Source organism: Gracilinanus agilis, chromosome 5, assembly GCF_016433145.1.
Source record: "Gracilinanus agilis isolate LMUSP501 chromosome 5, AgileGrace, whole genome shotgun sequence".
In the NCBI taxonomy this organism is placed as follows: Eukaryota; Metazoa; Chordata; class Mammalia; order Didelphimorphia; family Didelphidae; genus Gracilinanus; species Gracilinanus agilis.
The window spans coordinates 106,278,742-106,306,722 of record NC_058134.1 but is presented as its reverse complement, the minus strand read 5'-3'; the positions used below and the strand labels follow the sequence as shown (position 1 = coordinate 106,306,722).

Here is a 27,981-nt window from a genome sequence, read left to right as displayed (position 1 = left end):
ATGCAGCCATTCCAAAAGGCTTCTTTTTATCACATGGCCAGCAGATTGGAGTCAGTTATAGGATGTTTGTCCTCAATTTGGGGAGCAAGGATTTTATACTGTACATCATCACTCTTCCATTCCTTTATTCTACACATAAACTTCCATTGCTTCATTCATTTCCAGGCTCTATTCTTGACTCCCCAGACTTCTTTCTCTACCATGCCACAAAAATCTTCTCATCCTGGAAGATCACTTTGCCCCTGGGGATCCGTCCTCTGATTGGCAGTTCATCCTGAAACCTCTATTTTTAAGGAAAGTTCCAGGTAAAACTGTATTCCTTCTTTCTTTCCTTCTTCCCTCCCTCCCTCCCTCCCTCCCTCCCTCCTTCCTTCCTTCCTTCCTTCTTTCCTTCCTTCTGTGTCAGGATCTTATGAACATTTAGGGCCTCAGAGAGTTCACTGCATGGCTACTTGAGCACCAAGCCAAGGCAGCCCCAGTAGCTGCCAATGCTGCCCCACTTCTTGCTTGTTGTACCAGCTTTTCAGAATGCCCTTCTGATCTATTATAAGTCTCTTTTTTCCCCTGAGGGCAAGATAGGAGGGAGAAAGAAGGACCTGAACAGATATGGAAGGGCACTTGAACCCAGTTCAGGGGAAATCAGAGATTTGTGTAGCTGCTGCTGCTACTGCTGCTAGTGCAACAAGAATGGGGTGAGTTAAGCCCATGCTAGGCTCACCACCCTGACTGCCCGAGGACCAGTGGGTGACTGACTGTCAATGTCTACAATAGGCACTGGCTGGGCAATGGTGGTACTTGTGCTGAACCTCTCTGCTGCTCTCAATTCTAATTCCTTCCACCTCTCTCAACCAAATGGATCAGCTGGGGTTGCTTTGAGAGCCATTGCTCTAGGAACACTATCTTCACTTTTCCTTATTTTAGGTGAAGAACAGAAACTACTTTATTTCTTTCTTCTCCTAACTAGATCTATGGCCACCACACGGAGCAGCCCCTGGACTTCTCTAGCAAGGAAAAGAACATGGCAAGTTCCAGGCATATGACCTCTAGCTCTGCCATGGACAGCAGTGAGGAAGATCACCATTCCAAATGCCAAGGTAGTGGGGACTGAGGCAGAAGGGATTCTGGGATCAGTGTAGGTACAGAAATTGGGGGTAAGTTAGTCATCCAACTAAGTGTCACAACCAGGATTAGAATCTAGGTCTCCTGATAGAAATTTCAGAGCTTTACCCACTGCAACATAACAATAGCTAGCATTTATAGAGCACCTATTATATGTCTACCACTATGCTAAGTACTTTATAACTATTATCTCTTTATATCTTTTTAATTATTATTTGAGCCCCACTACAACTCTTGGAGGTAAGTGCTATTATTATCCTCAGTTTTCAGTTGGGGAAACTGAGGCAAATAGTGGTTAACTGACTCGTCTAAGGGCACCTAGCTAATAAGTGTCTGAAGGTAGAGTTGAACTTGGGTCTTCCTGACTCCATGCATAATTCTTTATTCATCACACCAATAAGGCTTCTCTAGCATCAAAGAAAGAATTATGCTGAAGGCAAAACCTAGGAGGGGCCTTTGGGACTTTTCTGGCAGTCTTCTTGAAGCTGACCCACCTTGATCTTCCTTTCCCTTAGATTGTGCCCATCGAATGGGACAGATTGTTCGAAGGAAATTGGGAGAGGACTGGATCTTCCTGGTGTTGCTGGGACTGGTCATGGCACTGGTTAGCTGGTGTATGGACTATGTCAGTGCCAAGAGTCTGCAGGGTGTGTTTGACCCCTTCCCAAAACATTTTAGGACTTGACCCCCAATTATCTCCTGATCCCTAGGTCTTAAGTCTCTTTTTGAGACTGCCCTGTTCTTCTAGTTCCCTCACCATACTTGAAGGGAACAAGATGAATTCTAAGATCACTTCCAGCACTAATTGTCTCTGATTATTCATTATGTTTGTTGGGTCTCTAATCCAAGATGCACTTAAATCATGGGTGAGAAAAATAATGCCACAAGACGAGTTTATCAATCTATCTATGTTTATTTGTCTGTTCTACATTTCTGATTGTCTGTCTATCCCTCCCCAGCCTACAAGTGGACATACTATCAGATGAAGCCCAACATTGCCCTCCAGTTCCTGGCCTGGGTCACATTCCCACTCACCCTCATCCTCTTCAGTGCCCTTTTTTGCCATCTCATCTCCCCACAAGCTGTCGGTGAGATCTTCCCACCAGCCTTTTACTTCAGTTTCCCCAAAATTCCCACCTCATTGATCTATAGGCTGTGAATAAGGCCTCTTCCTTCTCCCCACTTCTATGAGCTCATTTCCCAGTTCCCCTGAATCTAATATGGGCTCTTTCCCTCCCATTTCCTACCAGCCTCCACTGATCCCTCATGGCTAAACTTCCTTTCTCCTGGTCTCTGGGTCAGCCTTGTCCCAATCGCTCACTCTCTGTGTATAGGTTCAGGAATCCCTGAGATGAAGACCATTCTTCGTGGGGTTGTTCTAAAGGAATATCTCACCCTCAAGGCGTTTGTAGCCAAGGTCATTGCATTGACTGCTGGTCTGGGAAGTGGCATCCCTGTGGGCAAAGAGGTAGGCACAATGGATAGGGTAAGAACTAGGGGGATCTGTGAGGTGGGGTATGTGTTTGGAGTGGGGGGTGTCAGGGAGGCATGAAGGACCTAATTGGACTGGCATTGAGGCCAATGGGGTGTCTTAAGGACATGAGGCATAATAGGAAACTTGGCCAACGAGCTGAGATGGGTCTTAGATATTGGTTAGTTGTCCATCATTAACCTCCGGCCTCTTCTTCATGATTCTCCCCAAGGGCCCATTTGTGCACATTGCCAGTATCTGTGCTGCTGTCCTCAGCAAGTTCATGTCTATGTTCTGTGGTGTGTATGAGGTAAGGACTGGGAGGTAGGATGAGTAGGAGGCCAGCTTGGGAAAGGGGACTTGGGCTAGCTGCTTTAATGGGGCCAGATATATATAGTGTCATGGGGAGGGAAGCATCTCCTTTGCTCTGGGCTGGCCATGATGCTAGGTGGAGTGTAGAGGGAGAAGAGAGGGGCATTGCACTAACTCAGGCCTTAACCTTCAAAATCCATGGCCCTTCCAGCCATCGTATCCTTCCTCTGCCCTATCCCATGCCTATCCCCAAGTCTGTTCTCTCTTCTCGTGTGCCCCCTGGCCATGTCATTCCTGGACAATCCCTCTTTCTTCCCTATATTATCCCTTCTTAGCTCCACTCTGTTTCCCTCCTGTGTTTGTGGACCCCTCCTCATGTTTGCCCCTCTCCCCTCTCCTGCCCTGCCCTGCCTGCTTCTCTGTTGCAGACCGTGCCTGGGCAGCTTGATCTCCTGGTGTCCGCCTGTGCAGTGGGCGTGGGATGCTGCTTTGCGGCCCCCATTGGAGGCAAGTTTTACTTCCTCCCTTACCCTGATTGCATTGCTTGAGCAAGATTTGGGGGTGGTGGAAGGGGTGTGACTTTGGGGATAGGATAGGGCACAGAACATGATCTACTGAAACCCTTGATTTCCAAAGCAGGAGTTAGCCATTCAGGGAGTGAACACGGACCTCAGGCTCTGGCATTAGTGCTTACAGCCAAGGACAGTGTTTCCTGTTTCTTGTAAACCCAAGAGTGCTGGCCCTATCTGGAGCCACTCTGGGTCTCTCTGACGTCAGGTCCTGTTCTGATAGGACCTGGTTTCTCTGGGTAAAACAGTGAGGGGTGCTGGTTATTACAGATCGACTCCCCAGTTGCTCTAGGCTTTCTGAATAGTTATATCGTTTCCTGTTCTGGTGGTAGGTTATGAGAGGTCACAACCTGTTGGTCAAATCTGCTGATTTTTTTCCCCCCTGGGGCAGTAGGATTTCTATGGTCATGGGGCCTGCTGGGGCCGCTATAGGTAGGCAACCCCAGCCCTGGGGCTCAGGTCTCTCATTCTGCCATGTTCCTCACTAAATGGTGTTTTCTCTGTCTGTCTGCCTGTCTGTCCATTTCTCTCTCATCTCCTATCTGTCCCTTCACCTGTCTCTTCCCCAGTAGCAGCCATACTATTATGCTGATATCCTGACAGTCGGCTGTGCCGTGGGAGTGGGCTGTTGTTTTGGGACACCACTTGGAGGCAAGTGATTGCTGACAAACTAACCAACAGCCTCCCCCTCCCCCCATTCCCTCTCTAACTTGACTTTCCAATTTCCTTTCCTGTCTTCTATCACCACATTGTATATGTATATGGGCACGTGTGTTTGTATGTGTGTGTATGTGTGTGTGGGGTAAGTATGTGTATGCATACACTATGTATGATAGGTAGTGGGTGTATGTATATATACCTACCTAAAGCTGCCATGTGTGTATATGCTATCTAGCATACATACTAGACAGACAGACATATAGACAAGCATAGACAGACAGATAGATAGATAGATAGATAGATAGATAGATAGATAGATAGATAGACAGACAGACAGACAGACAGGCACAGACAGACAGACATAGACAGACAGATAGATAGACAGGATAAATAGGCACAGACAGACACAGACAGTTAGATAGACAGATAAACGGACAGGCATAGATAGACAGACGGACAGGCAGACAGACAGGCGAACAGATAGATATAGATAGATAGATAGATAGATAGATAGATAGATAGACAGATAAATATATTTAAAGCTATACAGTATAGGTACACACTAGACATTCCCAGGAGTAAAGACTCCACACACATCCTTCTTGCAGGGTCCCCTTTCCCATGCCGCCCTTTAAAAGTCAACTATTCCACCTCCCCTGCTTCTAGCCATAATTACCCTTAGAACTGCTATTATATTGCTTGTCCTCTAGGGAAATTTGCCAGCTTTTTAATGACTCACACCCTTTTACTAACAGGAAGTTCCTCTTTCTACCTAACCTCAGTTCTTCTTTGCTGCAATATAAATCCTGTTTTGTCCTCAGCAGCCAGAGAAAAACAGCTGGCCATCAGCCTCTTTATTAACCTTTTAAAAATATAAAGCCAGAAAGGCCTGCTCCATTGGGATCTTCTTAGGTAACCGAAGTCGTCGTCCTTTTTCACTTTCATTCACATCAGCTGCTTTAGCCCTTGTCTAGATATTTCTTTCCAGCCTGTGAAAGTTTTCACCAGTAGCATTCAGGAACAAAGGTGGATTTTCCTACCTTATTTTTGGCCATATATTCTTTAGAATGAAGGGCAAGGGGGAAATGGCCCAAACTGATGTTCTATATCCTTGCTCAGAATTCTGCTCAGGTTTCCTGGGCAGCAATACCTCAAGGAAGAACCCTGGGCAGTTGGGGTGCCAAGACTACTCCAAGTGACTTAGCTTTCTCTTCTAAGTTCCTAAATTGCACTATATTTAGTTTTTAAGAGTAGGAATTTAAGTGTTCTTTGCTTAATTTTTTGAGTCATCTGAAGACTGAAAGATAAACTGCTTATAGTTCAAGAGCTGAGCTTAATTCTTTCCCCACCTATTAAGCAACCAGTACTGATTCAAGTTTCCTTCATAGCAAGTAACTGATTAATCAGTGAGACCCTGAAAAAAAAAAAAAAAAGCACTTGTACAGATTTTCTTAATAGCAATCAGGACCAAAGTCATCCTGGACAGGGGAAAATGGGTTTTTTTTAGGGAGCATCTGGGTGGCTCAGTGGATTGAGAGTCAGGCCTAAGGACAGGAGGTTCAAATCTGTCCTCAAACACTTCCTAGCTGTGTGACCCTGGGCAAGTCACTTGACCCCCATTGCCTAGCACTTACCACTCTTCTGCCTTAGAACTAATGGTTCTAAGGCAGAAGATGAGGGTTTTTAAAAAATAGGCTTTTTTAGAATGAACATTTCTTTGGAAAATGATTCTTTCCCGTATGATTTTTACTTGTAATTTCAAAGAAGAGAGGACAGGGCTTGCAAGAGAGTGATAAAACAATACCAAGTGGTGGAACAAAACAGTGGAGGGAAAAAAAATATACATATTCCCTGAGGATGAGGTGTTGGACTAAATGAATCTCTAAGGTCCCTTCCAGCTCTAAGATTCTACGTCTAAAATGTCAGCCTTATGAGGCATCTTTTCCATTATGCAAATGAAATCAGTGCTTTCAGACAGGGAGCCAGTATTCCCAAGGTTAAGATGGCTAAGGTGCACAGGATCTGGAGAGGAATGCTAAAAACAAAAGCTTCAAGAGAATGACAAATCTCTTATATTTGTGTGTGTGCGCGCATATATGTTGATAATATAATTATTATATGACAATTCAGATTCAGAAATATTCTCAAGGCCCTGATACAATTAAAGAATGAATAATAGCTCATGTGGGGAATACCCAGGCAAGAACAAAGATCCATATCACGTATCAGTGTGCTCCTCCCAGGGCCGAGAGAGTCTTTTGTACATTTTCTTTTTCTGGTTCAGGCTCATGATTTTATCAGTATTGGGAACTTCCATCAAGGAAAATCTCTCTATCGATATGTCTGCAATTTAGAGTCCAGTGTCCTCCCCCACCCCGGGCACCCCACTATAAACAACTAGCTCAGAGTCCCACCCTTGTATGTATCAAAGGTGGCACTTGAACCCTGGGTTTCCTTACTCCAAGACTGTCTCATTCCACTGTATACCATGTTGCTTTTCATAGTGCTTTGTACATAGTAGGGTCTTCATGATGGAGTCTTCAATCAAATCGGTCATACTGAAATAAGAATTCCATACTAAAAAGGACTGTTTAATGTCCAGAAGGAGAAAAAAAATCCATCAATTCAGGTTCTATTTGCATTTCTGTTGTCAGCTTCAATCATTATAGTCATTAGTATCTGTCAGTGAATCTGAATTTCCATAAATCCCTTAGAATCCAACACTCCTATTATCCGATCCACATGAGCTGGCATTCATTTTTTAGCTATCTGGTGGGCCTGAAGAATATTTTTGGAGTGGAGTTTGTTGGTTTATCGTTGTAGTGTTGGTTTTTTTTTTTTTTAACTGTTAAAATCAGCTGAATTCCTTTGAAATGAAGAAATTTGCCTTTTAACAAGAACTCTGCATAAGGATCCCTCCCCTTCTCTTTCCCTTCCCCCGCTGGAATGAGCAAGGAATGCTCTTTTCCTTCCTGTAGATTAGTACATGGCAAAGACCCAGCCCATAGGGGAGACACAGACTGCAGCAAGCTATTCCTGGCCTGGGATATTGGAGGCATCCAACTGTCAACTCTGAGAAGCATGCTAAGATGCCTCCTGGCCCTAGAATGAACACTGATACAGGTGACATCACTGATGGTCTAAAGAGACGCGCGCGCGCGCGCGCACACACACACACACACACACACACACACACACACACATTTAGGATAATATCGTTTCTTGATTTCCCAGATAAAAGTGGCCGGATAATCCCAAATGGTGACTGATCCCCAAACCATTTCCCGTTCCTTAGGTTTCCAGAGCACCTAATTATGATCAATTCAGACTAATGTTCAGTGGAGTTTTCATCCTCTGAATGCACATGGTGATTGATAGCAGAAGTATCTCAGAAGTGAGCAGAGGGAAAGGAACGTCATCCAGGCTGGCTTGTTGGCAAACATGACCAAGGGAACAGGCAACTTATGATTAGACAGGCAAAAGTGGGCTCTGCTTTGTTGCCAATAAGGAAAGAAGAAGAACTTGCTTCCCTTGATTTCTCCAGAAGTCCATCCTATGGCTAGATGGCAGCGGGTTTCACTGTGATTAGATGTCTTAGGATCATAGAAGTCTTAGATCTAGATCTGGAAGACCATTTAATCCAACTCTCATTTTACAGATGAGGAAACTGAGGCCCAGGGAAGCAAAGAGTCTTATCCATAGAGAACTATCAAAGGCAGGATTGCAAATCAGTCCTTCCAGACCTTCAAGTTCAATATGCTATCTACCAAGCCATACAAATTGCCCTCTATATCAGGACAGACCACTGGCCTGATGGACATCTCTCCCCTTAGATTCAAAATTAATGTGGACTATTAAGGCTGAAACAGACCTTTATAGAGCTAACACTCTCATCTTGCAGATGAGGAAACTTGAACAAAAAGTAACTTGCTTACAGTCATGGGGGACAAGTAAATAGCAAAGTCAAAATTTGAACTTGGATTACCTTCTAGTACTCCTTCCACTAGACTAGATTACTTTGTTAAAATTCTATTATGGAGGCAACAAGTGGCTCAGAGAGTCAGGCCTAGAGATGAGATGTGCCGGGTTCAAATATGACCCCAGACATTTCCTATCTTTGTGACCCTGGGCAAATCACTTTGCCCCAGTTGTCTAGCCTTTATGGGTCTTCTACCTTGGAACCAATACTTAGAATTGATTCTCAGACAGAAGGTAAGGTTTTATTTATTTCTTTAAAATTCAGTTGTTTCTTGAAAAGGGGTAATAAACGAAGGCACAGCTAGGTGGCATAGTGGATAGAACACCAGGTCTACAATTAGGAAGACCTGAGTTCAAATGTGATCTCAGACATCTTTCCAGCTGTGTTATCCTAAGCAAGTCACTTAACCCTGTTTGCCTCAGTTTCCTCGGCTCTAAAATGAGCTGGAGAAGGCAATGGCAAACTGTTCCCGAATCTTTGCCTAGAAAACCTCAAATATGGTCATGAAGAGTTGGACATGATGAAATGATTGAACAACAGGCAGCTAGGTGGTACAGTAGATAGAGTACTGGATTTGGAATTAGAAAGACCTGAATTCAAATGTGGCCTGAGACACTAGCTGTGTCACTCAGGCACATCACTTAACCCTGCCTCAGTTTTCTCAGTTGCAAAATGATCTGGAGAAGGAAATGGCAAACCACTCCAGTATCTTTGCCAGGAAAAATGCAAATGGGTCATGAAGAGTCAGACACTGACTGAACACTGACTGAACAGTTAATGTCCTCTTCACACGAGTTATTCTATTTTATTAACTAGTTGAAAGCCAGGTAGACTGAAGAAAGTTTGGTGATTTGGGGGAAAGTGGGCAGGAGGAGGAAAGAGGAATGAATAGTTTAAAAGTATCCCATGGCGCTTTCAGGAACCAGGTGGAATATGGGCCTCAGGGAATTGCTACCTGGGGCATAGAGGGTGAAAAGCAGGATTCTTGGTAGTTCTCATTTTTTCTCCCATGCTTTAAGGTTTACCAAACATACTACATGGCCTGCCTCTTTCAGACTTTGCCTCCTTCACAAGTTTTTCTAGAGCTAGCCTTATTTTTCCACCTCCTCTTGTCTAGGGTCTCAGTTCACAGTTTTGATAAAGATGAAGTTAAGAAGCAAAGTGAACACTGAAAAGGGCCTTTGGTGTTTCTATTATGAGTTTACCCTCAATTCATTTCATCAAGGGCTAGCATCTTCTTTCATCTTTGCCTCATTCTTAATACATCTGTAGATTTTTTTAGAAAATCCTATTGAAGCTTCAGTGATTTGCATCTTATGTTGGCACCACCGACTTTTCTTAGGTTTTGCCTACCAACCCTTGTATTTTGTTTGTTTTTTGTTCCTGACTCCACTCTTGCTAGTATTCCTAGCCTAGGATTAGATAACTAACTTTTGTCTTGGGAGCCCCACCTTTCCTTGGCACAGGCATAGGCTTGCCTTGTGGTATTCACCTCTCCCATATTCCTCTGACCCTGGACATCCTTGCCAAAGAGTGTTTTCACTTAAATTCTTAAAATGTTTTCTCCTCTCCTCCCCTCTTCTTCCCTTTCAGTATCATCTTCTCCTCCCCACCAAATCCCTCCCCTCTTCTCCATTTCAGTCTCCTCCTTTTCCCTCCTTTCTCCCCTACCCTGTTTTCCATTTTACTCCTCTCATCTTCTTTCCATTTCTTTTATCCAGAGTCTGGAATTTCCACTCTCTGGTCACTTTAAGTCAACCCCCTTTCGTGCTAATGTAATAAAGAAGGGTCTTCCTAGTCATTTCATACAACTTCTGCCCTAGTTCAGCCGCCTCCAGGGTGCTTTGAGTTTTCTGCCTGGTGGCTGCCTTTAGTAGAATCCTCATAACTCTGGAACTCTGGCTTTACAACTCTGTTGTGGACATATGTGTGTATCTCAAAGAACCTTACCACTTTACTGGAGGATTCGTCTAGTTATTTCTCTCAGACCAACATGGAAACCCAAAGATTGGAGGCAAAGGGTTGGTTGAAAAAGTTCTTATTCCTTCCCAAACACCATTTCTTCCTTCCTCACCACCCTCATCACAAGTAGGACATTTTGGTGAGAAATAGTATGGAAAATGTAACTGAAATGAAGAGAAAGTGTGGTGTGCCTCTAAATGTGGCCCCCACTACCTGAGTATGGCTATGGCTACACTAGATAGCTGACATCCATGCCTCCTGAATGTTGATGAATGGGCCCACAGCTGCTATTCCCCCCATATTCAGCTCACAGCAGTCCTGCATTTCGGGCAGTATCATGGTTCTGGTTTGTAGAATTTCAGCATGGCTTGGTATAGAGCTAGGAACCCTAGGGTTAGAGAGGCTGCTGCTTCTTCCTCCATCCTCAATATCCACATTTACAGCAGAAAAGCCTTTGGGCTATGGGTTGAGGTTGTCAGTCCATTGTGCTCTGGGTTGACACTGGATCCCATGACTCAACAGGCGTGCTGTTCAGCATTGAGGTTACTTCTACCTATTTTGCTGTCCGGAATTACTGGAGAGGATTCTTTGCAGCTACATTCAGTGCCTTTGTCTTCCGTGTCCTGGCAGTGTGGAACAAAGATGCTGGTAATGGGAGTGAGGGGAAGGCTGGCAGGCCTGGAGAAGTGGGGTATAGAACATGGATACTGGCAAAGGGAAGAGGGTTAGGGGTTGTGTTGTGTGCAGATGCAAAGCATGGAATCCCTGCAAAGGTACAGGGAGACCTGGAATTCTGGGTGAGGCTCTCCCTGTTCCTTTGCAGGGATTCCATGCTTTGCATCTGCACACAACAGTAGTCTCAGGAGGTGTATATATGGGACACATATGTTAATGATAGGGAGGAAGGAACAAAGAACTCATAATAGGAAAAGACAATGAGAATGGGGGATGAATATGAAGGAGGCATAAAGGACTTGGGAAATGACTTAGTAGCCCTGGCATTAACCGTCTTCCTGTCTCCAGTTTTTGTATCCTCTTTCTCCCTCTGTATTCCCTTACAGTTACCATCACAGCCTTGTTTAGAACCAACTTCCGAATGGATTTTCCCTTCGACCTGCAAGAGCTTCCTGCCTTTGCCATCATTGGGTCAGTGTGGCTAATTGGAGGAAGGAATGAGGTGGGAGATGGTGGAGAAGGAGACTGAGAAGGAGACAGCTCAGCACAGGAGGAGGGGAGGGTTCTGGTAGAGAGGGCCTTAAGAGGAAAGCCTGATGCCTCTTCCCTTTAGCAGTTAGGGAAGTATTATGATCTCTTTCTTCAGGCTTCATCTACCTAATTTCATGTCTCCTCCCAGGATCTGCTGTGGGTTCCTGGGTGCTGTGTTTGTCTATCTGCATCGACAGGTTATGCTGGGAGTCCGAAGGCATAAGGCTCTCAGCCAGTTCCTTGCTAAGCAGTGAGTCACTGCTCTCTAATGGCCTATCTTCCAAGCATGCTTATTTTCTGCCACCCCTCATTCCCCACCCCCCCACCCCAATGAGAAGCCACTCCTTCAGTGCCTCTGGAGGGTGTTATACACCTCCACAGTAGGACTTGGAATTCTATCCAGGAAGGGACTTGATATTTCAGGGTTGAGGGAGGAGGGACAGGAAGGAGGGAGGATGGGCAGAACTGAGAGGCATCTCCCTCTTTCCCAATCCAATTCCTGTATAACCTCCATCCTTATTGAATTCAGTCATTTTGGGGAGGAGAGAAGCTCTGAATGCAGGTTGTCTTCTTTTGTAACCCAGACCCTCCCAACTCTAAACTTCTCTGATTTTGGGGTGAAGTGGAGCAGTGAGTTCTTGGGAGAGGGGCTGGGTTGGGGACAAGTGCCAGTTCTGTTTCCCTTGCAGCCGCCTGCTGTACCCAGGGATTGTCACTTTCATCATTGCCTCATTAACCTTCCCCCCAGGGATGGGCCAGTTCATGGCTGGAGAGGTCAGCTATGGGGAAACTGGGGTAGGGCCTCTAAAGTCAGCCAAGCATATGCTCAGGATCAGGGGCTCAGGCTATACCTATTCCCTTCTCTTTTGGAAAAGGGAAAGCATTCAAGGCTTCCCCACGGGGTTCCTGGATACTCATCCCAGTCACTGCCCAAGGGAAGAGACTTGCCTTGATGCTGAGTTAAGAGTTGATTAGCTCCCTGGGAGGAGGTGGTAGCTGCTCTCTGGAGAAAGGGGCTAACTTTCAGGAGAGGAGACCCCTCTCCCATGTGACTTTCCCCCTTCATCAATAGCTGATGCCTCGAGAAGCCATCAGTTCCTTATTTGACAACCACACATGGGTGAAACATGTAGGTGACCCTCAGAGCCTGGGCCGCTCAGCTGTTTGGATCCACCCCCAGGTCAGCGTCATCATAGTCATCTTCCTCTTCTTTATCATGAAGGTACCATTCCTTTGCTCTTTTAATTCCCTGATCACCCCACCCAGAGGTATGGGGAGGGGGGAGAGGGGCAGGGTGATGGATGACAATTCAGTCTGATACTCCCACCTTCTTAAAAAGCTTTTGCTGCCCTTTAAGGAGTAAACCATTGTCAAGTACGATGTATGACTGTAAAGTACAATTTGCTGCTTACCAAATGACCATATCAGATCTAAATTGGTTATGTAATTATTCACAAAGTCATTAGGGTTGTTCATACCTTAGAGCTAAAAGCATGTTTCATGAAGTGTAGAACAGATCCGGGCAAAGGCAGACCCTACGGCTTCATGCAGTATTTATCTAATGAACATTCTGATCTTAAGGAACATTTAAGGACTAGCTTAGTCTTGGAGCTGTGGTGAAGAGAGAGGAACTACCACTGCCTGGTCCTCTTGTGCTTTCTCCCAATCCCATCCCTCTTTTCAGTATGGGAAATAAGTCACTTTTTTTTTGAACCAAGAGAAATATGTTAGAAATTGGGAAAAACTTCCTGATGAACAAGATGGGATGGTTCAGGAAAGGGAGGCTGAGGAATGGAGAAAAGTATAGAATTAGGGAGTAGAACCCAAGGAGTCTCTAAATCTAGAACTCTGTTTCTCCACTCCCCTCTCCACAATTGCCTAACAATATGGATTGGAGGTAGGAATACAAACATGTTAACTTCCTGAGAATTTAGACAGTAAAAATGGGAACACGTTTGAAGGAGGGAAAGGGGGAAACTTCCAGGGATCCAGGGAAAAGACTGCCTCGGCTTTGTGCTCTGATACTTCTATTTGACCCAGTTCTGGATGTCCATTGTGGCCACTACTATGCCTATCCCCTGTGGGGGCTTCATGCCTGTGTTTGTGCTGGGTGAGTCCTTAAAGGGTTGCAGGAGTCTGGGTTTCTGGGAGAGTGATGGAACACTTGATTTGGGCTTCTGGGAGTAGGGTTGAGCTTTTGGACTCTGAGGAAGGGTTGGCTTGATTCTGGGAATCCAGTGGGTAGGGGCTTTTGGGTCTCCTAGAAAGATTCTAATACTCTGCTCATCTCTCACCCAGGGGCAGCATTTGGGCGACTAGTGGGAGAAATTATGGCCATGCTATTCCCTGATGGGATCCTATTTGATGGGATTATCTATAAGATTCTTCCTGGGGGCTATGCAGTAATTGGTGAGACTATTCACTCTCTCTTTCCTACCCCGCTTTCCCCACCTCCACACACAATCAAATACTCTAAACTAAACCCAAGGGCTGTGTCATTAGCAATTAGACGCCTCCACGCTCCTCATCCAGGAACTATTATTGAACAATAATTCTCCAGCTCCTCTAGCTTGGGGATTGTGTCCTAATAAGGGAGACATTCTCTACATGCCTCCTTAGTTCCTCTAACCCAGTGACTTCACTGTCATTGGTAAGACTTTTTCTAAAGTCCCCATCTTTGGTAAGATTTTCCCATTAATTTTATCCTTTAAACCAGGAAGACACATTGTTATCAGTGGGACCTCTCCCCCTTCTCCCCACTTCCCAAGCATTGAAACCTAGAGTTTCTGGAGACAGGAGACCAGAATTCAAGTCTCAGCTCTGCTACTTACTAAATGTCATCATACCAATCATAGATTTAGGGCTGGAAAGGCTATTAGAAGTCCTCTAGTCATTTTGCAGATGAGTAACCCAGAGCCAAGAGAGGTTAAGTGATCCACAAAGGCAGGGAGAAACTGAGCTGGGATTTAAATCCTGGTCTTCTGACTCTAAATTAAGTTCCCCTTTCACTGTAAGAGGCTCCCATCAATTAAATTTTCTGGGATTCATTGCCCTCAGATATAAAATGGAAGAAAGGAGGAGAAGTGGATTAGACTAAATAATCATCAGTTTTAATGGTCCATGATGCTATGAAAATCCCCATTTGCTAAAAATTCTCTGCTTCAAGACCATGCAACTTTCAGAGCTATGATACCCGTCTTCCAAACTGTTTTGGGCCAGATCTCATGCAGGAACACAAGTACTAGCCAAGTCTGTAGCCATCACATCGTCACCCTTCTGATGCCTCTTCCTATGTCCCTCATAAGCTCCAGTCATATCGGTAGTGATGATTCTTAACACATCTTCCTCCTCCTGTATCATCAGTGTTTGCTTACTTATCTTCTTTAGTGTCCTACACTTGCAGAGTACTCTTCATATTTTCCAAGTGACCCATTTTCTAGCTTCCTCTTCTGAGGGGAAGGGGCAGAAGGCAAGATCAACACCATATTCTCCCAAGAGTTGGACAACATTGACCAATATGATATCTCTGTGATCCTAATCCAGGGGCAGCAGCACTTACTGGTGCAGTATCTCACACGGTTTCCACAGCAGTAATATGCTTTGAGTTGACTGGCCAGATTGCCCACATCCTGCCCATGATGGTGGCTGTCATCCTGGCCAACATGGTAGCTCAAAGCCTACAGCCTTCACTCTATGACAGCATCATCCAGGTGAAGAAGCTGCCATATTTGCCTGATCTAGGCTGGAACCAAATCAGGTCAGGAAGAGTGAGAAACTAAGTGTGAGGGAATGGTGGGGGTTGGGGGCAGGAAGTAGAGAGTAGGTGAGGAATCCTTCCTGTCCAATTAACCTTGGTTGGAATTAGATTAGGACTGGGACAAAAAAGTGATTTCATTATCATTGGGAAAGTAGAACATGGCGGAGATCAGAGGCAGAAGAGAATTTGAGCAGCCCCTTGTGCTCTGCATGTTAAGTTCCCAAGAGCCTGCTCATCAGGACTTTGGGGTTGCCATGAACAGTTGAGAAGGGTGGCGGTTTCACTGTATGTGATGGTGAGAAAATATACACATCAGTTAATCAGTGAAGGGAGTTCAGTGGAGTGGCTAGTCTATTCTTGAAAGTACAGAGTAACTATATATCCCTGATGATTGGTCCAAAGTCTTTCTTCCCTTGTGTTATTATTGTGAAGCAAATATCTGTCAGTCTTGTTCTCTGACTCATGTCGCTGCAGAGCCCAGACTTGGGGAAATAAATATTGGTGGGAGTTATGGTCAGATACACCCTAGTGCTGTTCTTTGTACTTGTTAAACTGATTCCTGGTTTTTTGATTCAAGAGAAGGATACCCAGCTTTTGAACTCTTATGATGGTAAAGTTCTTTGGAGGAAGGGGAAAGATAACATTAGGAAAGCTATCTTATAACCTGGCATGGGAACTTGACAGGTGAAGCCAGAGAGTTCACTCATTGTAGCCTCTTCCTCAGCAGCAAATACACAACCTTTGTTGAGGACATCATGGTACGAGAGGTGAAGTTTGTTTCAGCCTCCTGCACTTACCGGGACTTAAGAGCCTTGCTTCAGGCCACTACTGTCAAGACCTTACCATTGGTAGACTCCACAGGTCAGTAGAAAGGGGAAAAGGCATATTTCTAGAGAACAAACTGGCATTGGAGGATGCAAAGAACTCTTATTATAATGGAAGAGATGTGATCTTTTCTCCTTGTGGAACCCCTCAATCAATGGAGAAAATCCCCCCAAATCTGGGGAGAAAAGTCTAAAGCTAGGATATAAATATTAGAAGACAATACCAAGACAACCAGTGTTATACAGTGGAAAGTTTGCAGGATTTCACACTAGAGGGCCTAGATTAATTCAAATCCCAATTTTGACACTTTGCTGTCTGTATGACATTGGGCAGGGCACATTTAAGATTCTGGGGACTAAGTTTTATATTTGTGAATCAAGGGAGTTGGACTAGAGCACCTCTGAAGTCCTGATTCTATAATTTTTTTAAATTAATTTTTAAAATATTTTATTTCTACCTATTATATATAAAAATTTTTTTAACATTCTTTTTTTGCATTTTAAATTTTATATTTTAGAAAAATTTTCCATGGTTACATGATTCATGGTCTTACTTTCCCCTTCACCCCCCTTCACTTCCCTCCCTCACCCCCCACCCAACTCACATTTCCACTGGTTTTAACATGTGTCATCTATCAAGACCTATTTCCATATTATTGATAGTTGCATCGGTGTGGTCATTTTGAGTCTGCATCCCCAATCATGTCCACATCAACCCATTTGTTCAAGCAGTTGTTTTTCTTCTGTGTTTCCATTGCTGTAGTTCTTCCTCTGAATGTGGGTAGCGTTCTTTTCCATAAATCCCTCAGAATTGTTATGGATCATTGCATTGCTGCTAGTACAGAAGTCCATTACATTTGATTTTACCACAGTGTATCAGTCTCTGTGTACAATGTTCTTCTGGTTCTGCTCCTTTCACTCTGTATCAATTCCTGGAGGTCTTTCCAGTTCACATGGAATTCCTCCAGTTTATTATTCCTTTGAGCACAATAGTATTCCATCACCAGCAGATACTACAATTTGTTCAGCCATTCCCCAATTGAAGGGCATACCCTTGTTTTCCAGTTTTTTGCCACCACAAAAAGCACAGCTATAAATATTTTTGTACAAGTCTTTTAATCTATGATCTCTTTGGGGTACAAACCCAGCAATGATATGGATGAATCAAAGGGCAGGCAGTCTTTTAGTGCTCTTTGGGCAACATTCATTTTTCAAAGTTTTGAGTTCCAAATTTTCTCCCTTCTTCTGATCCTCCTTCCCTCCCTCTGCCCCCTTTACCCTCCCTAAGAAAGTATGTAATCTGATATAGATTTTACATGTGTAATCATGTAAAACATTTTTTCTGTATTAGTCATTTTCTGGGAGGAATCTCAAATAAAAAAAGGAAAGAAACTAAATATAATATATTTCAGTCTGCATTCAGACTCCACATGATTCTATAATTCTAAAACATATATTAACACAATTCTGCTGTCTTCCCAAAACCTGAATTTATTACCAGTATCTTCTAATGTTTTTTACTATTAGGTGGCTTTACATTTGTCTTGTTGATAGACCCCTACTTTCTTTTTTTTTTTAATAAACTTATCAATATCTTTTATTTTTGATATCATAAGAATTTCTTCCAGGATCCCTCTCCTTTTTCCCAGGGAGCCATCCAAATAAAAAAAAAATTTTTTTAATTTAAAAAAAAAAGGAAAAGGGAAAGAGAGTTAAAAACCCCCCAGCAAAATCAATTAATACCTCAAAAAAAAAGTCTAATAATACTTGCAATGTACCATTCCTGTAAACCTTCTACTTCTCCAAAGGATTGGAGAGGGTCTTCTCAGATTTATTCTTTGGAGACTATGTTTCTTCTATGTAATTTGCAACATTCGATATGAATTATTTTGTAGTTCTTTCTATTGACATTGTTGCAGTCAATGTACATATTGTTTATAGAACCATAGACGTCAACTTTGAAAGTGCATAGACATTTTATACCAATTGAAATTTGGGTGAAATGAAAACTGAGGCCCAGAGAGAAGTTCAAGAAATTGAGCTAGGATTTAAAGACCTCGTAGTCTATTAAATCTGGTATATTTTCCACTATGGTATGCATTGGAGTTGGATAGGATCTATTAGCAAAATTATGCCTATAGGATGTGGGAGAATATTTTTTAGAAGGGAAGAGATATAACTTGGTTCACAAGAGGAATAACTAGGCTTCCTTTACCTGCCTCCCCCCCCCCTCCTTTTAAACCCTTACCTTTCATCATAGAGTCAATACTGTGTATTGGTTCCAAGGCAGAAGAGTGGTAAGGGTAGGCAATGGGGGTCAAGTGACTTGCCCAGGGACACACAGCTAGGAAGTATCTGAGTTCAGATTTGAACCCAGGACCTCCCATCTCACTCTCAATCCATTGTCAACTTGATGCCTCCAGCTTCCTTTACTCTTAACTTAGATGGACTTATGAAGGACCTCCTAGTAATCATGACTCTTCCAATTAGATTCAATGATCCTGCTGGGCTCAGTGGAACGATCAGAACTACAGTCCTTACTTCGGCGTCATTTGTGCCCTGAGAGGAGATTGCGGGAAGCCCAAGAGATGGCTAGGAAGATGGCAGAACTGCCCTTCAATGGGCAAGTGAAGCAGGCTGGTCAAGAACTCCCCAGGAACCCTTCGATACAGGGCCGGCCACAGTCCTTTGCCTTTGTGGATGAGGATGAAGAGGAGGATATCACGGGGAGGACAGAGGTGATCTAAGTAGGGAGGCATGGGGGAAGAAGAGGGAGAGGAGAACCAGAAAGGGAAGTGAGTCTACAGGGCTAAAGAAATAGAATTGTTTTTTCCTCTTTCTGTTGGGGGGGTGGGGTGAAGGGACATGACAATTTTAAAAAAGGGTAATTGGGGGCAAAAGAGTGGAAGGAAAGAGAGGGGAGAGAGAGGGAGAGGGAGAGAGAGAGAGATATCGATCATACCTAAGATAATAGGAGCTAGAGACTCATAAGGGTTCTCTAGAGCTAGAACCTACAAGATTAGCATTTCTAAGACTTAACATTCCTCAGAGGATTAGATTGGAGGTGGTAGTGAGAGATGTAGATACCATACAAGGGATACAAGAAAGACAGGAAATATGTGGGCATAGGGATGGATAGATTAGGATCCCTATAGGGGGTGTGTGCATGTGCATATGTCCTTGCTGGAACTGACTCAGCTATTTCTTATAGTTGCCTTCTCCTCCTCACCCTTTAACTGCTCCTTTGCCCACCGAGGAGCCCAATGGGCCCTTGCCCCACCATAAGCTGCAACCCGAATCCCAGGATGCTACAGGTAAGGAACAGCTATTTTCTAACTCCACCTTCCTTGGGGCTACCCCCTAGCACTTCCACCTGTCCCAGGGGAAATTTTGCCCTGGAGCATTCCTGGATGTAGTATTTGGGAAGTTCTCAGGGAATAGGGAAGGGATGTCTGCTTGGCAGAAGTGGGAGAGTGACTTTAAGAGACAGATGTCCGCAAACATCATCTGGAAGGACTTTAGATACTCTAGAGGAAGCCCTATGAAATATATCAGCCATTCCTCCCACTCTGGCCCACCTGACTCCTTCTACTTAGGCCCAAGGTTTCCCTTCCTGCGGTCCCTGCTTCGATGCTTACTAGGAAATAACTTCCATTCCAAGAAGAGGACACTTCAGGTAAGGGAAATCTCTGAGGGATTTTAAGAGAGAGGGTGTCAGAGATAAGAAGAGGGGGCTGTCGCTTGGGGAGAATAGCATTTTCCCTCAGGGGGAGGGGTGCTGTGATCTTGAGGTGGAGACAGGTGGCCCTCTGGGCTAGAGGGGAGAGTAACCCCACATCTTACTCTTCTAGGATCCCATTGACTTAGTGGACAACATGCCACCTGAGGAGGTAAGTCTATAATGTGGATATCAATAGATGGGGAGGGATATGGGGAGTAGAAGTATGTGAGGGATAAGGAGTAAGGCTGGAGTCATCATGGATAAGTAGAAAATTCTGGAAATCAAGAGATTTGTGTTTTGTATTCTATGGTCACTATCTGGGTGACATTTGCCGTCTAACCTCCCTGTGACTTGATTTTTTTTAAATTAAAAAAAAAAAAGATAATAATAACATCTACCTTACTTGTTATGGGGCCATAGGAAATCCTGATGGTATTATATTACATGCCCAGAGGGACTTCTCAGGTCCAGGGCTATTTTCCTACTTTGTTTTCTTTTGAGAGCCCCAGGGCTTGGCTGGCCTACTGCCATGGTCCACTGCCACCCAAGCTCTTTTTGGTGACTCATCTCTCAGGTAATCCTTGGGGAGTGATTTTCAGGAACTCTATCACTACAGTTTTAAAAGAGAAAAGGAAAAAAACACTTTACACAGGCATACACAGACACAGTAATGAGAATTTGCTATTCTTATCCAAATAATAAGAATCCTGCTCTTGCACATTTCAGGGTTTATTGTATGGATCAAATGTGACAATAAATGTGAAAGATCTTTTGCTAAAAATTTTAAATTCTTTACAAGCAAAATGAGGTATTTGGATGGGGAGAGGTGGAAGTTGGGGACTGGGTAAGAGAGAGAAATCTATAGGCACAGGGCTGGGGAATTGTCTGATGGAGAGATGAGGGACAAAGACAGTAGATGCCTTGTTTATAAAAACAAGACTCCCATGGCATATAGCATTGGATTGTATTTAGACTTTAGAGGTCATCGAGTCCACTCCTTTATTCTTTTTTTTTTTTTAAGATAAACAATTCATTTATTGCTAAGGGAATTAGGATTGGGATTCCAAATATGATCTAATTACTTTTCCTCACAAGATAATATTAAAGTATCCATATATGCCCCATTCCCATGATTAAATGAATATAGAACCTTTCCTTTCTTCCCCAGCCCCTCCTATGGTGATAGGGAACTCATTCTGGCCAGATGGGAAGAAAGGAATTGCATCATCATTTCTAGTTGGGATTCCTGGGAAGGGGAGAGGGCTGATCTGGGGAAGACCTGGATAAGGGCTCTCTGGTATAGGGGAAGATTGTGAAATATTAAAAGGACTCCTTTGCAGTGACTTCCTTTCTCTTCTGAGACATGGAAGCCTGGACAAAGAAACTCTTTTCCTTCAAGCAGCCCTTGTGGGTCAACCTGCTTATTTTACAAATGAAGAAACTGAGGCCTGGAAATGTCAAATGACTTACTCAGGACCACACAGCTAATAGGTATTTGAGGCAGTATTCAAACCCAGTTTTTCCTGACTCCTAGCCCACTGTTTGTGTACCGTACTTTTCTATCCATAGTTGATGCTGAGACAGGGGAGGTCTAGAGGCCATAGATCGGCAATTAGGTAAGAACCTACAATCTGGAGATCACTGTTATCTACAAGTACCACCAGCTTTACCTGTAGGACTCTAGGGACAGGCAGAGTCTCAGAGTCTTAATATAGCAAAGAAGCTATGGGACTGGGAGAAGGGTCAGAATTTTGTTCCAACCCTTTGTTTGGGGGTGTGAGGAGCTGGTGGAACCCTGTCTACCTAAAACAGATAAAATCCTATAGAGGTATAACTGATATTGACCTGACCTAGACCCAAATGGTGCCAGATTATAGATGGTAATAACTAAATGCCAGAAGAGTTTTGTTTAAACTAAAATTGTTTGGAGTGGGCAAGAGAACCTGGAAAACAAAATCTCACCTTTGGAAAGTCCACAAAGGCCATTTAGCCCAAACTTTCAATTCAAATCTCTTCAGCAATCCACCCTTTACTCTAAGACCCCTATCAAGGGCTGCCCATCCCTCCAGCCTAAATTTCCCTTTCTGCAACTTCTATCCTTTGTTCTATCAGTCCTTCTTGTCCTGTGGGTCCAAGCAAAACAGGCCTAGTCTCTCTTATAGGTGAAAGTCATTAAAAAACTGGAAGACAGCTACCATGTTCCCTCTAAGTTTTCTCTTCTCTAGGCTAAACATACCCAGTTCTTTCAAACAATTCTCATAGGGCATAACTCCTGGTTACCTTCCTCTGGATTCTTTCAAGCTTATCCATGTCCTTCAAGTAACATAATTAATACATGCAAAGTGCTTTGCAAACCTTAAAGATCTATATCAATATTATTTATTATTTTTTTTAACCCCTTACCTTCTGTCTTAGAATCAATACTGTATTTTGGTTCCAAGGCAGAAGAGTAGTAAGGGCTAGACAATGGGTGTTAAGTGACTTGCCCAGGGTCACACAGCTAGGAAGTGTCTGAGGTCAAATTTGAACCCAAGACCTCCTATCTCCAGGCCTGGCTCTCAATCCATTGAGCCACCCAGTTGCCCCCATCTGTTATTATTATTGAGGCAACTGGGTCCAGTAAATAAGAAAGTTGGACCCATGAATCAAGAAGACCTGGGTTTAAAAGCTTGCCTGGAGAGTTATATGAGCTTGGGTAAGTCATTTTGCCATTTTAAAAAACCCTTACCTTCTGCCTTAGAATCAATATAAGTATGGGTTCCAACGAAAACAAAAACAAAGCAAAACAAAACAAAAAACAGTAAGGGCTAGACAAGTGAGGTTAAGTGACTTGCCCAGGATCACATAGTTAGGAAGAATCTGATGCCAGATCTGAACCCAGGTCCTCTTGATTCCAAGCCTGGCTCTCTGTCCACTGAGCCACCTAGCTGCTTTTCCCTTTACCATTCTTAGGCTCGGTTTCTTTTTCTGCAACATAGGGGTAATAATAGCACCTATTTCCCAGGATCGTTGTGAAGATCAAATGAGATAGTACATATAAAGTGCTTTGTGAACTAAAGCGCTGTGGCTGTGTAAGTGAGAGCTAGTATCATAATTGGCATTAGCTTCCTAAAGTTTGGTACCCAAACTGAATACAATACCTAACTGTATCCTGAGTAGGGCAGAGTACAAGGGGACCATCACTTTGCCAATGCTTAACATTCTGCTTCTTTTAGTGAAGTTCTAATGAATGAAGAAGAGGAGAAAATTGACACTAACCAATGACCTGCCACAATTAGGCCAACTAATGAGTGACAATTGTGACATGGCAGGAAATAATCACAAAATTACAAGTTATTAACAATAATAATGCCTGGCATTTATACAGTGCCTTAAGATTGGAAAGTGCTTTCTATACGTCATTTGTACCCTACACCAATCCTGCTGGGAGGATGTTGGATTTGGAAGGTACCTTAGAGATCATCTGGTTCAACTCCCTAGTGTTATAGATGAAGAAAAGTAGGCCTAGGGATTTTAAGGGATTTTCCTAATATCACACAGCTAATAAATGGCTTCTTGACTCCAAGTCCAGGCTTTTTGCATCTGAAAAGTTGGGTAACTTGAATATAGACCCAAGTAGGTCACAGCTCACAGGCTTGATGTTGTTTTGTCCCTTAGGGGGAAGACCCTAAAATGAAAGTTACTTTTATTGTAGGATGCAGTAAAAGACAGTAGCCAGGATGTAGTTGTCTTTTGCTCATAGACATTCTACACAATGGGATCTTTTATTAGGGAATCATAGACTTGGCATAAGACCAGATTCTTATATGCTTTCCGTATTTACAGCTAATTCACTTAATTTGTAATCTATTTATACCGCTACCCATTTCTAGGAATCTGTTAGAACATTTGTTGGGTGGGTAGGTAGGCCAGGAAATAGACAGGTAGGGTCAATGCCCCGGAGAGGGTCACAGCTCCCATCCATTCTTCTATCCAGCCTTGTCCGCCATCACCACTTTTTCTTGTCACTTGACAAAACTCATGCTTGAAATTCTTGGGATGCTACTGCTAGTGGGAATGGGGCAGCTGCTCCCCAAGGCCTTACTTGAGCCCCTGTGTGCAACACTGATGCTAAGCAACAAAAGCAAACAGCAGTTTGCTTGAGCCTAGCCTGGAATGACTTCTAGGAAAGTCATTTTGCCAGGCCAGAGAAAATTCATGTGCCCCACCTACGTATTAACAATCTTGTCTAGCAGTGTGGTACTTTGCTCAGTGATTATCCAATTGCCCAGGCCTGAGGTGAATAAAAATATAAGAATGTCACAGAATACCAACTAGATGCCCAGGCTTCTTTGAAAAGAGCTAGAATGACATCATGAAGTAACTGAAAATGAATAGGACAAAAAATATTTATCATATGCTAAACTTTTACTTCCAGAGCTTTTTTTATAAGGGCCGTTTTTCACTTCCAGTCAGAAAGCTCCATTTGTCTTCCACATTAATTTTTTTTTTGCTTTGTTCCACCTTTCTCAAGGCTTTTTTGACCGACTACAAGATGCACTTGCTGTGTAGCATGGTTTGTAGAGTAATTTATCCACAAAAACCCTGTGTGGTAGATGGTATAAATATTACCACCGCCTTTGTTGTTGTTGAGTTGTTTCAGTTGTATCTGAATCTTGGTGACCCCATTTAGGTTTTTTTGGTTTTGGTTTTGTTTTGGCAAAGATACTGGAGTGGTTTGCCATTTCCTTCTCCAGCTCATTTTATAAATTGAGAACTCGGGCAAACAGGATTAAGTGACTTGTCCAGGGACCCACAGCTAAAAAGTATCTGAGGTTGCATATGAATTCATGAAGATGAGTCTTTTTGATTCCAAGCCCAGTACAGATCTATCCACTGTACCACCTAGACTCCATCTTAGAGATGAGGAGACTGGAACTCAGAGAAGTTATGGTAACTCACCCAATTTAATAATAGCAAGTGTTGGAGCTGTGACTCAAATTGTTTGTCACGACTGTAAAGACTACTGGTCTTTCCAGTTAGACCAGGCTGTTTTATTTTGTTGTATTTTATTTAGCTCAGGAAGAATGAGGATTGTTGGGAGCTGAAAAATCAGGCCAGATAATAATAATGGGAGACATGAATTACCCAAACACAGCTTGGTGGAACACCTCACCAGGAGGGGATGTAAGCTAAGACTTTCGGATACAACAAATGATAACTTCCAGGGAGAAATAGTCCTAGAATCCACACATATATTGAACTTGGTCTTGAATAGTGAATAAGAACTGGGGCAGGAGGTAACCGTGGGTGAGTGATAATAGCACAATGGAATTTAACATCCTGGCGAGAGACAGAAAGATTTAAAAACAAAATCCATCGTTCTGTTATGCAGTTTAAGGGGGAAAAAAAGAACTTTGACAAAATTCAGGAGATAGGGGGAAGAAATGGAAAAAGAAGAGTTTAAGAAGGTAACCTACAGAAAGCATGGATTCCATTATTTGAAAACAATTTTTGGAAGCCTAAAATAAATATGATTGAAGGAGAGGGGAATCTTGGAATACTAATGGGGGGAAAGACATTTTCCTCAAAAGAATAAACTCAAGGGAGGATAATTGTTCTCTATTCAGATGAATGTATAAGTGGGTTCTAGAATTACCCCTCTCTGAAGCCATCATCAGTCCCAAATTAGAAAAACAGCAGGCTGAAAAAGACATGAGGAGCACTTTTCAAATGACTCCAAAAATCAATAACAAGCTCTTTGAAATAATATTTGTGTTTAGCAAAATGTCTGGCATGTAATAGCTGCTTAATAAATGCCTGTCCTCTCTCGTCTCCCCCTTGAGTCCCCTAAAGAGAAGAAGCCCAGTATAGAGTGGGGACAACTCAATGATCATAACATATAGAAAGTTTACCAAGAAACGATAGAAGATAGGATAGCAGATAGAGAATGAATCCTTAACAGGCCAGTTTTCCTCAAGACAATGTTAGGGAGATTCCCATTCCCAAAGTAGCCCATGAAAGGGACAAGTTGGAGGGATTATACCAAGTAGTTGTAAATGCAAAGGGAATTCCTGGTAAATTAGTAAGCAAGAGACAGGAAAATCACAGGGAACATTGGATAACTTCTACTTAAGAATTTTGAAAGCAATCATCATAAGTAGCCAGGGATCAGATCTGTAGCCAGTCTTATTCCAAGGTTTAATAAATTATATGAACAGGTAGGGGCAGAATAGGTGACACAGTGGATAGAGCATTGGGCCTGGAGTTAGGAATATGAGTGTTCCTGAATTCAAATTTGACCTTAGACATTTACTAACTGTGTGACCCTAGGCAAATCACTTAGCCCGGTTTGCCTCATTTTCCTCATCTGTAAAATGAGCTGGAAAGGAAATGGCAAACCACTCTAGTGTCTACCAGGAAAACCTTAAATGGGGTCATGAAGAGTTGGATACAGCTTAAACAACTGAATAACAACAAACTGGACAGCTAAGTGTACAGAGAACTCCAAAATCAATAGTAACGATAGCTAGCATTTCTATATCATTTTAAAGTTTTAAAACTGCTTTATAAATTCTCTCATTTTATCTTCATAACAATGCTGAGAGGTAGTATTATTATTCCATTTTACTATTTATTAATTTATTAGCTAGCTATTATTATTCCATTTTATAGGTGAGGAAACTGAGGCAGGCAAAGGTCAAATGACGCCCCAAATCACACAGCCAAGAAGTATATGAGGCAGGATTTGAACTTAGGTCTCTCTGACTCTTTATGCAATGAGACACCAAGCTGCGAAGGACATTAAGCTTTTTGAAAGTAGAGGAGGAAAAAAAAAATCAGATTCAGGATGTTAGAGCCAGAGATCATTTAGTTCCATCTTCTTACTTCCCGAAGTCATGCAGTTACCTAATGGCAGAGCATCAACTAAAATCCAAGTCACATGACTTGAATTCTCATGTTCTTTGTACTAGTCTCTGCTGCCTCATTGTCTCTATTTATAAGGTGCTGTTTAGTGTGCCTGCTTAAGGAATCATGGGTATTTCCTTGGGGGAGCCTACTATTGCACTAAACACATGGTAAGCCACACCAGCTTGCTAGGCAATGGGTCATTTTCCACCTTGGCACCCCTAGTGCCTAATGATACAATGCCTTGCATGAAGAATTCATGTTCCAAATGTTCAGTGAATCCTTGGATGTATGTTGAATTATCACCTGGAATCTCATATGTACTTTTGGTTGTCACATTGCAAGACAGACATAATAGAAGGGGCAGGCGATGCCACGGGGGACCTGTTACAAATCTAGAATTCCACAATTGGAAAGGAAGACTAAGAGGGTGATACAGTACAAATCTTATTAAATCATAAAGGACATGGATAGGGTGACATTATACTGGGGCTCATTTTAGGGAGGAATTTCCTTTAGTGTCTGAGTTCCATTAGAGTCCCTTCCAACTCTCAAATTTTGTGATCCTGGGTTACCGTGGACTTGCTTAGCAAGCCCTTCTATACATTAGAAATGGGGGGGGGTAATCCCCAGAAACTTGAAAGAGAGTGTTTAGGGCAAACAATATGATATCTAATTTCACTCAGTGGATAGCAAACTTTGGGAGTTCCGTACCCCTAATAGATAATACTGTTCTGTATTTGGTGTGTGTATATAATATATACATTATATATATAAATAGGCAAATCTATGTCCATATATGCATATATACACAATATATGTATATATACACATTCTATATTTATGATCTCATATATTCTAACTTTCTGTTACATATGTATATACACACACACATTCAGCCCTTGATTTCCTTGTTATAGAAAACTCCCTCGACCAAAGTAGGGCAGCCCCTGCCTCATAACTTAAGAGTCCCAGAGAATTAGCGGGCACACTAAGAGGAATAGTGACTTTCCTTGGGTTGTAGAACCAATATGTGTCTGGAGTGAGACTTTAACCCAGGTGTTTCAGATTGAGAGATCAGAACTCTCCACTACCTCCCACTGCCATGTTCCAAATAAATTCATAGGCAGATCTATAGTGAATTATATAACATAAGGAAGAAGGATAGTCTAATTGTTTTCTCTTACACAAATATATATGCTACTGTCAGAGACATAAGAACACAGAGCTAGAAGAAAGGGTGACCCAGTGTGCCAGTCCTTATGTGCTTAGAAGAAGGCTTATTTTCAGGGAGAAGTTCCAGTCTCCTGCTTGTTTGTTTTCCTCAGACCATAGATCTAGAATTAGAAGAGAACTTAGAGATCCAACATCCTCATTTTACAGATGAGTAAGCTGAGTCACAAAGCGGTTCAGTGACTTGCTCAAGGTCATAGATGTAATAAGTAGAAGAGAGACAGAATTTGAATCAGGCCCTTGCCCAAGCCCATCACTCTTTTTTTGCTGCCCCACAATG

General features: G+C 42.9%; 1 protein-coding gene across 2 annotated transcripts in view; it reads left to right on the top strand.

The window, feature by feature from the left end:
- The window catches only part of CLCN1 (chloride voltage-gated channel 1), a 36,862-nt gene that overhangs the window by 6,591 nt on the left and 2,290 nt on the right, over window positions 1-27,981 (top strand). Inside the window, exons 2-20 of one of the 2 annotated variants that reach the window (XM_044677953.1) lie at window positions 965-1,094; window positions 1,635-1,766; window positions 2,079-2,207; window positions 2,454-2,587; window positions 2,823-2,900; window positions 4,044-4,122; window positions 10,595-10,720; window positions 11,134-11,218; window positions 11,427-11,528; window positions 11,968-12,052; window positions 12,351-12,500; window positions 13,319-13,388; window positions 13,577-13,687; window positions 14,822-15,035; window positions 15,763-15,896; window positions 18,350-18,597; window positions 19,071-19,173; window positions 19,456-19,535; window positions 19,711-19,749. In XM_044677953.1, coding sequence (XP_044533888.1) covers window positions 965-1,094; window positions 1,635-1,766; window positions 2,079-2,207; window positions 2,454-2,587; window positions 2,823-2,900; window positions 4,044-4,122; window positions 10,595-10,720; window positions 11,134-11,218; window positions 11,427-11,528; window positions 11,968-12,052; window positions 12,351-12,500; window positions 13,319-13,388; window positions 13,577-13,687; window positions 14,822-15,035; window positions 15,763-15,896; window positions 18,350-18,597; window positions 19,071-19,173; window positions 19,456-19,535; window positions 19,711-19,749 — 2,229 coding nt within the window. Of the gene's footprint in view, window positions 1-964; window positions 1,095-1,634; window positions 1,767-2,078; window positions 2,208-2,453; window positions 2,588-2,822; window positions 2,901-4,043; window positions 4,123-10,594; window positions 10,721-11,133; window positions 11,219-11,426; window positions 11,529-11,967; window positions 12,053-12,350; window positions 12,501-13,318; window positions 13,389-13,576; window positions 13,688-14,821; window positions 15,036-15,759; window positions 15,897-18,349; window positions 18,598-19,070; window positions 19,174-19,455; window positions 19,536-19,710; window positions 19,750-27,981 lie in introns of both variants that reach the window. The other variant, XM_044677952.1, reaches the window with a different exon arrangement.